The sequence below is a fragment of the Triturus cristatus genome, chromosome 11 (genome assembly GCF_964204655.1).
Source record: "Triturus cristatus chromosome 11, aTriCri1.1, whole genome shotgun sequence".
In the NCBI taxonomy this organism is placed as follows: Eukaryota; Metazoa; Chordata; class Amphibia; order Caudata; family Salamandridae; genus Triturus; species Triturus cristatus.
The window spans coordinates 814,858,484-814,873,594 of NC_140594.1; the positions used below are offsets into that span (position 1 = coordinate 814,858,484).

General features: G+C 46.1%; 1 protein-coding gene across 8 annotated transcripts in view; it reads right to left on the reverse strand.

Moving 5' to 3' along the window:
* The window catches only part of AGFG1 (ArfGAP with FG repeats 1), a 559,380-nt gene that overhangs the window by 163,320 nt on the left and 380,949 nt on the right, over window positions 1–15,111 (reverse strand). For all 8 annotated transcript variants that reach the window (XM_085634550.1, XM_085634548.1, XM_085634549.1 and 5 more), the window contains one exon: window positions 2,157–2,267. In XM_085634550.1, coding sequence (XP_085490676.1) covers window positions 2,157–2,267 — 111 coding nt within the window. The remainder of the gene's footprint in view (window positions 1–2,156; window positions 2,268–15,111) is intronic.

The window sequence follows — 15,111 nt, forward strand, 5'->3', positions numbered from 1 at the left end:
AGTACATTTTCAACCTCCTCAACCGCTAACCCAATTTCCCACAGACATTCTCTGAAACTATTATGTGGTGAGATTGTTAAGAGAAATGCAGCTTGGCTGGAGAATGTTCAGACTTGGAGTGACTTGTTTCTGGAGGACAGAAGTGATTCCAGTAAAAGCGATATAAGAACCAGCAGTAGTACCAGTAACCCTGTTGAGGGAAGATCAGAGAACTGACAGAATGCACCATTTTGCATATTTAACTTTTGTTCTCTTTGTGCAGTGCTTTTGGAGGACCAGCACTTATTTCCCTGCAGCAGATATTTACCGAATGCCAGAGAGGGAAAAACCCACAGATCAGAAATACGGAGGACGAGAAAGATGGCAAAACAGTCACAAAGCCTTGTATTCGGGGTGCTGATGTTTAATTGGACCTTAAGGCACCGCCACGCCTTTTTTTCACAAATTAAGTGCTGTATATGCTTTGTACTTCAATTGTTTTTACTGTAGGGAGATTTGTTATAAGCGAGGCTCTGCATCTGATTTTATCAGCATTAGCGGCCTAACACCATCTGATATGTTCCCAAGTCTGGAATGGTGTCAAGTTTCCTATGACAGAGAGTTCTAACTGATTAAGTTGGAGAAGGTAGCACAGGGATAAGAGGCATGAAGGTGCTGGTCTTTTGCAGGTAAGTTACTTGTTTTTCCATCTTTAAGCTACTGGGAAATGACTTAAGAACCACCGGCCTGAACCATTCACCGAGTGCCCTTCCACAGATATATCGTCACCTGAATTGAATTAAATTTTTTAAATTGCAGTTTCGAAATCACTTAGTGGTGATCAATAGTAAGTTAAAGAAAACAATAACTGCAACATGTTACTTCTATAGCCTTCTTCTATGAAAATACAATGATCAAAATAATATATTATCAGTCCATTAAACTGTATCCCCAGATCCTTCCAGCTCAAGAAACTCAATGAAGAACATTAATGAATCATTCGTAAAGATGCATTGTACAATACCACATTCATCTATTCATCCAATATCAATGCAGTCCAAACAAGGGGTATCAATGCAATTGTAGGATCATTGTCTCTCTCTGAGAGAGATGACAGACTGATATTTAAGTCAATTTAAGTCATTTAAGTTGATAAACAACTATTGCCTCAGCTTATCTGGCTGCCCATTAGGTGAGACAGAACTTTTCCTTCTATCTTGACTGCAGGCAAAGAGGAATAGAGGGGATGGAGAAAGAGTAGGTGGTGGTGGACTGCAGTGCCCTTAAAAATAATACTTGTAATAACACTAGAGCCAGTCCTACCAGTTACCAGTTGGCCAGAGCAGTAGCTATGGGTAAAGGCTTAGGGGAAAACTGCCTAAACTAGGATAAATAAATGTCTTGAAATAGTGACTTACTGGGCTTATCACAACTTCAGCATGATCTGTAGATGGGGATAAGCCTGTGACACAATTGTTTGATTGCATCAGGCTTTATCTTTGCGTGTTCTATAGCACAGTTTTTAAATAGTTGGACAGCACAGCACTAAAAGTATACAGTTTTGGTAGGTCAGACACTTTTGGGACAAAGTGGGCAGGCTCTCCTAAAGGAATCCATTGGGTCATTTAAAGCAACTGTCCAAGACTGACACCCAACTGAACTTAGGCAAGCAAGCACAGTATTCAAAGGATGGAAGATTACAGATTTGAATATGGAAAAAAAAAATACTAGCATTATTACATAGATTACTAAAGTAGAAAATCTACACAATAAACATCCCAAATGACCAAGGAGTATTAGGGTTCAGGGATACGTCTTTGTTGTGAGAAAGGAAGGATGAAGGCCATATCACACAGTAGTACAATATGGAACCCATGATGGAAGGACGTGGAAACTTGCAACATCGTTTGATGATTTCATGCCTTTTCTTATTTTAAAGCGTTCAGATGTCTTACTCACAAATTGTTGTAGATTAAGTGTCGTGTACAGAGGACACATCACGGCTGTGAAAAACACATTCCAAGTAGAATTCATGTTTTTTCAGCTATGTAGCTTTTAATTTTGTTGGGAATACTTATAAAATACCCAGAGGTTAAATGATAAAAGGGTATGTACCAACATAAATTATATAATTTACAGAAAATAGTTTAATGGTAAACATTTTAGTGCATACTTACAGACATCCATAGGAGCACCAGCAGCTGGCAGGCGCGTTTGATGAAAATGATGAAATTGTGCATTTTGGTAATCCATGTCAACAGGCCCAATTGCATGACCATCTTGGATACCTAACAAGATTTGCAAAAGGTATATTATTTTTATTAAATATTATATGCATCACTACTAAATAAGTCTGTGACAATGCCTTATATATTGATCCCTATGATTGATAGTCACATGCTATAATGATTTACTTTTAGTTCTCAAAGTCAGAACGGGGTCCATGCCTTAATTTAGTATGTACCATTCCACAAGGAAAGCGAGGAAAACTTTAAAATTGATGGTCATCTACTTGTACAAAATAAATGACTACATGTTCAATGTAAGTGTAATATTTCTGCTCTATAACGGGGGGGGGGGGGGGGGGGGGTCTATGCCACATTTTCAGGATAACCAAGCAGATTCTTAAAACTCGAACAATCCACCTGGTAAAAACTTGAAGATGGAGTGAATGTTTATTGGATGTGGATCAATTCTTCCCAAACTCAGCTCCTCATAAATAGAAATACTCACAGTTGGATTGGTGCAAAACTGTAACCCAAAATACTTTTGGCACATTAGAAAATGGGACAGCCACCTATTATATCATAAGATTCATATTATTTCAGTAAGACTGTGCATTTGAGCAACAGAAGAGTACATGCATACCATCAGAATATGCTGACCTAATTTCTGGCTAGCTCACAATGTGTCATCTGGACCTCTGAACCTTACAAGGTACCGGATGGTGTCTGCAACCTAGGAACATGACAAACCTGATTCCTCAAAGAAATTGAAGAAACAAATCTACCCTTTTGCTGTTAACTCCGGCATGCCCAAAGGGCGACACAAGTAGCACACAAATTTGCATTTCAAAGATTTGTTGAAGTAATAGGAATCTTGTGTAAAATATGTGCACTGCAATGATTAATAAAAGGAAACCTTGTAACCAGCATTTCAAGAATGGTAAATAAAAGATTAACAATTCAACCATTGTGCATTTGCGCTGATTACATGAATACATATATGTGTACTCCTACCTAGCACTGCCTATCCTATAACGCATAGGGTGTAAGGGTCTGCCAAAATACCTTAGAGTAGTCCAACCTCCCATTTTCCTGCGGCTGGGTGTCATCTGGTAGCCGGTCTTGGTGTAGAACAGGCTGCCTTCTTTCTCAAGATAGTGACGAGATTCAGCTGGGCGAGAATTCTGGCACGGGGAAACCTCGACAACCCATCAAAATGCTACTCTGTCTAAACAAAGGAATGGTGCAGTTCACATGATAAACTGAACCCATTTGTTCTGTGCCTGAGCTCTCGTCCCACCGTCCTTATTGATTCTACCCGCCCAGAACCGTTGCCGAACAGACAACAAACTACAACATTTTGCACAGTGTACCTACTAGTCCTTGTACAGAATATTCTAAGGGATGATAATATGCCTATGAAGAAGTGTAACCGTAAGCATACCAATTCTGGGTACACCATCTCATGCGGGCACGCAACCGTATTGGTGTTAAAAGCCATTTAAAAACATGTTAACCTTAAACGCGAACATGTTAAATGGAAGTTAGTGTGCCTGGGGCCTATGTAACCTCACGACAGTTACTTTGAGAGAAGTGAAAAACTTCAAAGTGATTATGAAATCAAACTTTGATTATGGACTCCAACTTCTCACTTCAATCTCTAGTCAGCAAAGTCATAGACTCATTCTACACGACGAGAAATTCGACCACACAACACCTACCTAAGGGTCTGACAAGGGATACTGGCAACTATGGCCATTTTAATAAAAACAATCAATCATCGGCATAGCCAAAAGGTCTCGCCTTTGGGACCTTATAAGTGTTTACACATGCAACAGTTGATGTTGTTGCACCAAGGATATTGTACTGCATAACTAAATACTTATAAGGTTCCAAAGACGAGACCTCTTGGCTATGCCAATGCTTGTTATGTAGTGCTTTAGAGTCTCATAGGTATGTGAGTGGGATGGGCCAGGGTTGGCATGCTCTCTGGAATTCGGGGTGGTTGCCAATTATTACAAAAACAGTAATCTGGTTAATTTGGTGCAATATAATGTACGCATCTCCAGTTTCATAAATTGCACAGGCTTGACTCTCACCCCCAGGTTCTTTCCGCTGCGCTCCCACGCGCGTACATCAGTGGCACGGCAGGTGAAGTGGCACTGTACCCTAATATTTGCGTTTTTTATTCCAAACCTGGGGTGGGAGGAGAAAGTCAGTGTACTTGCTCGTATTTGGGCCCAGGACAACCCTGGTGACCTCCGGCGCAGCTCCTTCCGAGTCAGCCGAGGCAAAGCCCTTCCTCGCACGCCCTTTAATGCGCACTGCGCTGCCGCACCCCACGTTAGGAGGGCACCCGCCATTTGAATGTGTAATCGCTACTTTGTTTCGGCAGTGTGGACGGCGCTTTGAATGCAAGACAATCGATTAAGCACGTCCCGAGCTGTGCGAGGGGATAAAAAGCAGCTGCGCCTCGCCTCTGTGGGCTCATGTCTCCCTCTCTCGGCAGAGTGATCGTGTCGCACCTGTGCCTCAGCCCTCCCCTCGGCCCTCCTTCCCGCACCCACTTTTTTCTGCACACTCGGCACGTTGGGAAATGGTGGCTTATTATAGCCCCGAGCAGAGCCTTCCACGCGGCACTGCGCCCAATCGTCCTCCAAGGCTGCCACAACCTTGTCGCTGCACCCCAACATGATGTGGGGGAGGGGCAAAGCTTCCATTGATGAAGCAGGTGCAAGGGCCCAGGGGCATAGAGGGGCCAACTGGACCCCCAATAGTGCTGCATTTCACAGTTCAAACAGTGGCCGTGGAGGCCATTTCCTTCCTTGCACTAGGACCCATGACGACACACTGGCTACCCACAGCCTGGGGGTGGGGAGGCTTACATGATGCAAGTTTGACTAAAGCACATTAGTTGTCCCAGATGTTGGTCAGCAGCGAGAAGCCGGTGGCAGGGCAACATCGCTCTCCAGCTACAGTTATAGCGCTTACAGCCAGCACCTAAGGTTTTGGTGGTCTAAAGCAGGGTTGACCCTTTTCTTAGAAAAATACACTGCACTTTTTTAAAGTTTTGCTATTGTGAAACTACGGAAAGCGTAACTGAAGGAAAATGCTACTTACCAGTATGCATCTGTTCTTGGCATGTAGAGCTTCAGATCCGTACACTTTGCATTAGATCGCCATCTGGTGTTGGGCTCGGATGCTTGCACCTTGTTGTTGTCTTGGAAGAAGTCTTTTGTAGTCACGAGATAGGTGACTCCTCCCTTGGACGATAGTGCGGATGGGCATCGACTCCATCCTCAGATTGTTTTTTGCCATGATGGGAAATGATGGAGTCAGTAAGAAGTAGAAGAGATGTCCATGTAAATGTATCGAATTAAGATAGTACTGGAACGGATACAGGTCCCGGGGAGGTGGGCGGGCGTGTACGGATCTGCGGCTCTACATGCAAAGAACAGATGCATACTGGTAAGTAGCATTTTCAATTCGAGGCATAGGAGCTGCAGATCGTACACTTTGCATAGACTGTACAGCAGTATCTCCCCTAGCGGTGGTCACCTGTATCCGCTGCAGTAGTTTGAAAAAGTGTTTTAAGAACAGCTTGGCCTTTGGAAGCTTGTTGCTTAGACTGCACGTCAACACAATAGTGTTTGGTGAAGTTGTGTGGTGCAGACCATGTTGCTGCTTTACATATGTCATCTAAGGGGATGTTCCCTAAGAATGCCATGGAAGCCCCTAGTTTGCATGTTGAATGAGCTCTAGAGGGAATTGTTAATGTGCGTTTAGCCTTTTGGTAGCATATTTGAATGCATTTTACTATCCACCTGGCAATCCCAGCTTTGGAGATGGGGTTACCCTTATGTGGTGGGGAGAAGGCCACAAACAGTTGTTTTGTTTTACAAAAGGGTTTAGTCCTGTCGATATAATAAACGAGTGCCCTTTTCACGTCTAGTGTGTGAAGGGCTCTTTCTGCTACTGAGTCAGGGTTTTGGAAAAACACCGGTAACACAACTGATTGGTTAAGATGAAAAGCAGAGATGACTTTGGGAAGGAATTTGGGATTTGCTCTAAGAACCACTTTGTTGCGATGCATTTGTAAGAAGGGTTCTTGTATGGTTAAAGCATGGATCTCACTTACTCTTCTGAGACAGGTAATTGCGACAAGGAAAGCTACTTTCCATGTGAGGAACTGAAGTCCACATTTATGTAGAGGTTCAAATGGGGGACCCATGAACCTGAACCTGGTAAGAACAATATTTAAATTCCACACCGGAGTGGATGGTAATCTGGGATGAATTATTCTTTTGAGGCCCTCCATAATGGCTTTAATCGCAGGCACTCTAAATAGTGACAAGTGTTGTGTATTTTGCAAATAAGCAGCGAGTGCTGCTAGATGTAATCTTATGGATGAGAACGCCAAATTACATCTTTGCAAGTGTAGCAAGTAGCAAATGATGTCCTGGATGGAAGCATCCAGCGGATAAATATGACTGTTGCAGTAGATGACAAATCTTTTCCATTTCGCTGCATAGCAAGCTCTAGTAGTAGGACGTCCGGCTTCTTTAATGATATTCATACAGTCCGGCGGAAGGTTAAGATAACCTAACTCTAGGACTTCAGGAGCCAGATTGCTAGATTCAGCTGACCTGGGTCGGGGTGTCTTATCTCTCCATGGTTCTGCGTTAGCAATGTTGGGGAGAGGCGTAGTTTTTGGTGTGGAACTACTGAGAGCTCCAGTAGTGTTGTGAACCACGGTTGACGTGCCCATGTGGGAGCCACCAGGATCATTTTGAGAGACTGTTTGAGCTTGCGTACTACTAGTGGAATCAGTGGGAGTGGCAGAAAAGCATACGCAAATCTGCCTGACCAATTCATCCATATCGCATTGCCTTTGGATAACAGGTGTGGGAACCTGGCGGCGAAGGTTGGGCATTTTGCGTTTGCGTGTGTGGCGAACAGATCTATTTCTGTTTGACCCCACAATAGAAAAAATGGTTGAAGATCTTGGGGATGAAGCTCCCATTCGTGTATTTGCTGCATCTGTCGACTGAGCAGATCCGCAATCTGATTGTGAACTCCTGGAAGGTTTATGTTTTGTGGAATGGCCCATCTCCAAATGCTTTATGCGAGCTGGCATAGCTGTAAAGAACGTGTGCCCCCCTTTTTTTGTAAGTAATACATGGTCGTCATATTGTCTGTACGGACCAGTCTTGTGTTGTAGATGTAGTTGGAATGATTGGAGTGCTAGTTATATTGCTGGTAATTCCAGGTGATTGATATGGAGCACTTTTTGTTGAGTGCTCCATTTGCGTTGAATTGTATGTTTTAGGAGATGGGCACCCCCAACCTGTGAGTGATGCATCTGCTGATATCACTATCTGTGGAACTGGCTTGAAGAACGGCCGCCCTTTGGACAGGTTTTGTATGTTCCACCACTGCAGAGAGCGATGTGTGCGGCCGTCCACCAACACCAGATCTGTCCGTTGTCCTTGTGCCTGGTTTCACTGACGTGCTAGGTATTCTTGTAAGGGGCGCATTTGAAGTCTTGCATGAGGTACAATAAATATGCAAGAGGCCATCATTCCTATGAGTTGCATGGATACCCTTGCTGGGAGGGAGTGCTGTTGAAATTTGGCAACTAGGGCTTGCATACTGGCTATCCTGGCTGGAGTGGGATATGCCAGAGCTCTGGAGGAGTCTATTGTGGCCCCTAGATACTGATGTATGTGGGAGGACTGGAGATGTGACTTGGAGTAGTTTATTGTGATTCCCAAGTTGTGTAGCAGCTGGATGGTTTGGTAAGTGTGATAAACACACTGTTTTTGTGACTTGGCTTTTATGAGCCAGTCGACTAGGTATGGAAAGACAGATTTGTTGTCTTCTGAGGTGTGCTGCTACTACCGCCAGACATTTTGTGAACACTCTGGGCGCGGTGATAACTTCGAATGGAAGGACTAAATTGGTAGTGTTGTCCGTCCACCATGAATCTTAGATATTTCCTGTGAGCGGGGTGGATGGGAATATGAAAGTAGGAGTCCTTGAGATCTAGTGTGGCAAGGAAGTTGCCTTGTTGAAGTAGTAGAAGAACCTGTTGAAGATTGAAGAGTGATCATGTGGAAATGATCTGAGTATGTAAAGATTGAGCGGTCTGAGGTCGAGTATTGGCCTGAGGGTGCCTTCCTTTTTAGGGATTAGGAAATACAGCGAGTAAACCCCTGTTCCTTGATGCTGTAAGGGAACTGGTTCTATCGCTTGCTTTTGAAGTAGTGAGATAACCTCCTGTTTTAAGAGTGTGAGATGTTCTGTGGACATTGGACGCTGTTTGGGTGGTATGGTGGGCGGGGTTGCTGTAAGTTCCAGGCAGTAACCATACTGGATAATTTGTCTTACCCACTTGTATGTTGTAATGGAGTTCCAGACAGGCAGGAACTGTGGAAGTCTTCCCCCGACCGGAGTGGAATGGTCTGAAGGGAGCAGAGGGAAGTCACTGTTTAGTAGCAGGGGAGGTCCAGGTGTTATTGTTACCTCAGCCTCTTCCTTTGTTGTTATTTCCCTTATATCCTCTAAAATATCCTTTATTGGGGGATGTTTGTGTTGTATTTTTGTAAGAAGTGGAGGTAGTGTCTGTTCCCTTGTTTTTGGATCCTCCTCTATAAAAGGAGCGACAAAAGGAACCACGTGTGGATGGAGACTGTAACGCTCCCATGGACTTATCAGTCTCTGTGTCCTTTTTTATTTTTTTCCACGGTGGTGTCTACAGCCGGTCCAAAGAGTTGGTCTTGATTGAACGGCTGGTTGAGGATGGTTGTTTGTACCTCTTGTTTAAAGCCTGAAATGCGTAGCAAGGCGTGTCGTCTGAGCAGCACACAAGTGTTAATGGATCTAGAGGCTGTGCCGGCTGCATCAAGGGCACACTTGATGGAGGCATTGGTTATTAATTTGCCTTCCTGAATCAAGTCATTTGCCTGAGTCTTGTACTCAGGCAAGTGTTGTAACAGAGTTTCTAGTCTGTCATAATGAGCCCTATCATACCTCGCAAGTAATGCTTGGGTATTAGCTATGCGGCAGTGATTGGCTGCTTGGGTGGCAACTCTTTTGCCAGAGGCATCTAGCAGCTTAGATTCCTTGTCCGGAGGTGGTGTGTCACCGGAGGTTTGTGAGTTGGCGCGTTTTCTAGCGTTAGACACTACTAGTGAGTGTAGGGGTAGCTACCCTCTGATGTAAGCAGGATCATCGGGAGCAGGTTTGTATTGTTTTTTAATCAATCCTGGGATTGAGAATTCTAGTCCTCAGTGGGTCCTTGAATATGTCTGGGGCGTGTTTAATGACCCCTTTGAGCATTGGTACAGATTTTTGCGACTGTTCAAAAGTGTCCAGGAGGAAATCCTTCTCTGCAGGGTCTGTATGTGAACGCCATGGTAAATAGCAGCTCTGTTAACAAGATGCCCAAATCCAATATTGTCATCTGGGGGAGATGGTTTTGTTGGATATGGCTGGGGATCTGGGAGGACTGGGGGATCTATTGGGTTGTCATAATCGTCCCAGTCATCCTGTGGCATGTCCGTATCATTGTCGGGGTCAGTGAAAGGGTCATTGTTGCCCCCCCACCCCCTATGTCATCATCGTTGTCATCCTGTGTTGGTGGTGTATTTGGAAGTGGTGTAGGCTGTGGAGGTGAGAGAGGTATAGGAGGAAGAACAGGAGAAGAGAGTCTTATAGGTGATGTGGCACAGTCTTTTTCTTTAGAGGCACTGCAGGAGTGTCTGTTGTGTCCAGCTTCCTCTTCTTTTGTGGCACAGCGGCCACATGTCCTGTTTTCGGATTGATATGCAATTTTTTCTGTTTTGGATCGACGGGATCCGGTCGAAAAAGTTCTTCCTTCTCTACAACCGCTTTCGGCGCCAACTTTTTCGGGTCAGAGTGGGGTTGAGTTTTGTGCTCCAAGGCCTTAGGAGATGTTTTAAAGTCCTTTGGCTTGGCTATGGAGACTGAAATCTTCTTCGGTTCCGAAGGCTTTGGTTTTGGATCCAAAGGTTTTTCTTGTGGCGTAGAGGTGGTCGGAGCGGATTTCTTTTTGGGAGTGGGGTGGTCACTTGGTTTCGGTGCAGAAGGCGGTTTGGGATGGGGACATACGGTTTGCTCGGTCCCGAGCTACCGGAAGGCTTTTCTTTTATCTTTGGAGCCGAGCCCAAAGGCGGGGCTTCTGAAGTCTGTTTTTGGTTGTGACTGGGGCCAGCAGGCAAAGTCTTGACCAGGGCCTTCTTTTTCTGGGGTGGAGTGGGGGTAGGGGCAATTGTACTCACTCGTTGACTAGGAGTGATGTGGTCGTCTGAGTCCGAGTCGTCTGCTTCGGATACGATTGTGGTCTTCGGAATCTTCACCTGGGACATCTGGACCTTCATCGAAGATGTCCGCTGATGCCGGAGCTGCTTTCTGCGCCATGATGCGTCGTCGAGCCAGACGATCACGGATGGTCTTTTTCGATCGAAAAGAGGCGCAGGCCTGGCAATTGTTCTCGTCGTGTTCTGGCGAGAGACACAGGTTACAGACCTTGTGATGGTCACTGTGTGGGAATTTAGCTCCACACTGGGGGCATTTTTTAAATTGAGTCCTTTCCATGAGCTGTAGGCCCGACGGCGTGGATGGGCCCAATGGCCCGCGTAGACGACCAGAATCGAGTTGTTGATTTGCGCGTCGAAGATCACGCGATCAATAACCATACCAGAGAGTTTGCACGTCAAAAAGTTTGAAAAACAAAGTTTCAAACCAGAGCGTAAAAGTTACATCCGATGCCCATGCGCACTATCGTCCAAAGGAGGAGTCACCTATCTCGCGACTACAAAAGACTTCTTCAAAGACAAAAACAAGGTGCAAGCATCCAAGCCCAACACCAGATGGCGATCTAATGCAAAGTGTACGATCTGCAGCTCATATGCTTCAAACACAATTTGTATACAATTGTCAGGGTTGTTTTTCATCAGGGCCAGTGCTTAATTTGAGCTGGTGGTTACCCACCATCACTCTTTTTGGGGGGACTGGCACTTATTTTTTTTTCTCAATGCTCTTTGATCGCGAGTAAAGGAGAAAAACATAAAAAAGGGAAAGAGTATAATGGGAAAACTGTGAAAGGGAGAAAGATTGAGAGAGACTGGGTTTCTGATGGGGAGTTAAAAAAGGCACGAGGGAGAATACTCAACATTGGTATTCCGCACCACTGCGGAATGCGGCTTCAGAGTTAAACTTTTGACGCCAGCATTCATTCTTTTGCAAGATAAGCACGGAGGGCAATTATCATCTGTTTGCTCTTGTAATCACTTTGAAACAATTTAGATGGCTCACAAATATTTTGTAACTGATTTGCTTTATGTGTTTGCTCTTTTAAGCTTGTGTTTCAGAAGGGGAAAATACCGGAATTCTCTGTCACTCCCAATATTTTTACTAGCCTGGACTCAGACCAGGCCTGTGGCGACCTTGTCTACATGCAGTGGTACTGAAAGTTTACTATTGGCCCTAACCCAAGCATGGAAACGGGCCTCTCTTTCACGTTTGGCTGCGTAGGTAAAGACAGCCGTATTTGGGTGCAATTGACCCCTCAGAGCCTTGGGTCTGGCACCATGGCACCTGCTGCACTATTGACAAGTAAACTTCTGCTAGCAAGTGTGCCACAAATCAGCACTCTCCCTTCACCCTTCTGGATAGTAATTGGGGTGCAGGGGTCATACCCCTAAATCTCGGTGCCACTGCACCTGTTGCACCATTGACCGGTACGTTCTCGGATTGTGCCCTAATAGAATGTGGGGAAATAGTCAAACACCGTGCCCCGGCGCCACTGCACCTGGTACACTTTTGGCAGCGACACTAGGTAGTTTGTATGTTGCCGCACAGCGATCTGCAGACAAATCTACACAGAATCTGCAAGATGTGCAGGTGCCACACCTGTCACAAGACGACAAGGACGAGAACAAAGGTAGAGGGTCATGCATTAGCCAAGCTTGTCCTTTCCGCGCACTAGAAACCTCCCCGGACAGCGACCTGGAATCATTAATTCAGCAAATAATAATTGGAGCAAAGGTGTCGGGTTTCCCTTTCATCGGGCCCTCCCCCACTACCTGCCCTCCCCCCTCCCATCCATACAGCCTTGCAATTAGCAGCCAGTTCCTGGAGAGCGCCGTTCCAGGCAAGAGAAATGGCTCCTGCGATCATTTAGCCCCCCTGGGGAGATGACAGGAGGAAATTAATCTTCCACCGCTAATCTGCTTAATGATGCCGGATCAGGCGCGGGTGCTGGGAGAGCGGCTGCTGCCGGGAGGGGAGGCGGCAGGGCGCAGCCGAGGGTGGGCAGCGTGATCCGAGGCGAGAAGAGCGACAAAGGTGCGTGCGGGCTTCCGAGCCGCGGGGCTGAGCACGCGGACGCATGCATGGAGGGATGCGTGTGGCAACAGTGAGAGACCCGTGGGCTTGTGCGCCACTGCAGAAATTAGGGTTGAGATGTATTAAAGTCCTACTTTCGCCACGTTACGGCAGCAGCGATTATTGTTGCGAAGAATGCTGCTGGACGTCGGGAACCCAAAGACTCGAGCGTTCAAAGGATACAAGCACTGAAAGACAAGCGTGGCCCGCGGCCCCGAAAGTTAAAGTCCATCTACAGCGTTTACTTTACAGGAGCGGGCGCGATAATTGCAAACAGATGGCACCGCTGCTCGCTCCTGCAAGCTAAACGACGTACATGCGCGAGGGCTCATTGGAAACAGTGCAAAACATGCACGAGTTTCCACAAAAGCCCGGAGTGATTCTAAGAGTTCACTCCAAAGCAGCGCGCAGCGTACACAAGACCTAAAAAATTAGTATTATTCAAGCGGGCTCTACATCAGTCTTCCAAAAAAATGAACTACAAACCTGCATGGAATACAGACCACAGTAGCTAGGCAAGTGCTTAACCTAAAACAGGTGGGACCATATCACACCTGCCATGGAAGTTCTACACTGGTTATTATTGGATAGAAAGTATCCTTCAAAGCTCTTTGCATTGCACATCAGGTGATCCATGGACTGTGAGCTTGCTTTCTACAATTAAAGCTCAGACTTCACAGCCAAAAGAGAACCCTCAGATCAGGAATTGCAATTGCACCTTCAAAGATAGTTTCTACTTACAATGAAGCTCACAGAAGTAGTAGCTGCTGCTTAGTACAATATGCAAATGTTGGAATAAGCAGTCCAGAAAAACCTGAAATATCAACAATAATTTGCATTTCTGAATTGTCAAGTCCTGGCAAAATCAAGGCTTGGGCCCTCTAAGGCAAGCATGCCAACTATTTGTACTTGATGCATGAAAACCCTTAAATAAGCCCAAAGCAAAGCCTTGCTGGGCAAGTGACAGAACAAATAACATAATATTGGATAACTTGGACAGGAGGTGTCAATCTAGTGAGTGCCGCACTAGGCCACAAAGGTGTCCAAATGACAGGCATGTACAGTTTTCGTCGAGGGACGCCTGGCTGCCAAGATGACGACCACCACCTTGGAGACAGGCCGAAAGTATTCAGCTCTCATCGCTCTATCTCCAAGCATAGAGGTGGAGCTTGTAAAGATCAGAGTGGAGTGCTCTGCCCTGTTGCTGCAACTCTAGGTCCTGCCTAAGAGGCAACCTGATTGCAGAACATATGCACAAGCCCAGGAGTTCTGGATACCATATTTTACATGCTAAATCAGGAAGTACTAGGATGACTTGGGCACGCTCCGTCCTGTTCTTCTGGAGGACTTGGGGCAGGATTGGTATTGGCCTGCAGGAGTCCAGATTTCGACTGGAGGGGGAACACATTTCCAAGTGCGAGGCACCATGGAAATTTCAATGTGCAGAACTGCTGACATGGCAGGTTCTCTGCGATGGGGAACCGATCGAGCCAAGCTTCTGCCCAATTCGCAGAAGAGACCTTGCACCACCTCCGGTATAACTGCCAGTATGACTGCCATTTGTGTATCTGCCAGAGACCAGGGACCTTTGATCTCCACCTCTCCCAACTGGTCGGCCAAACCCAGAAACTATGCATCATTTACTACTGTTGGCTCCGGGTACGGAAGGGAGAGGTCCCCAAGATGTTGGGCCACTGGGAATACAGATCCCACTGCAGAACTTGCATATGCCATCTGGCGTGCTCGACCAGGAGGATGCAGGAGGTCATCAGTCCCCAGCAGCGACAGTTGACCTCACTGAAGTCCAGGACCAAGGGTGAAAGATAAGGATCATAGCCTGAATGCCCTGGACTCTTTCTGGGTAAAGGCATAAAACTGAACTGTGCCCAGAATGGCTCTGATGAATAGGAGCATTCTAGAAGGAGTCTGGTGTGACTTTGGTATGTTGAAAGTGAATCCCACAAAGATGACACAAGATTTGCCTTAGTCTGGAGGTGGTTGAGGACGGTCAGGGGTGAGCACGCCTTCAACAACCAGTTGGTGAGGTAGGGTAAGACTGGTATTCCAGACCTCCTTAGATGAGCTGTCACCACCGCCATCAGTTTCATGAGTGCCATCTTTCTTGCATGGTATGCGCCCACTTTTTGCTGATGCACTTTGACTGAGTGTGCCCTGGGCTCCTGCCAATCAGGTGCCCAGGGCCTGTGTTCCTTCCCTAAAACTGTATTGAAACCAAAACCCAATTTGCTTCTCTGTCCACATGTCAGCCCCTGGTAAATGGTACCCTAGGTACCCAGGGTACTGTGACCAGAGAAGGCCCCTAAGGGCTGCAGCACTTATTGTGCCACCCTTAGAGGCCCTGTACCCTGACACTCACACACTGCCTTTGCAGGCTGAGTGTCGTGGTGCAGAACAAAACAGAGTCAACATTGCACACATCCCTGTGTGCCATGCCCACAAACACACTGCCCTGGCATACCTCAGTCACCCCTCTAGC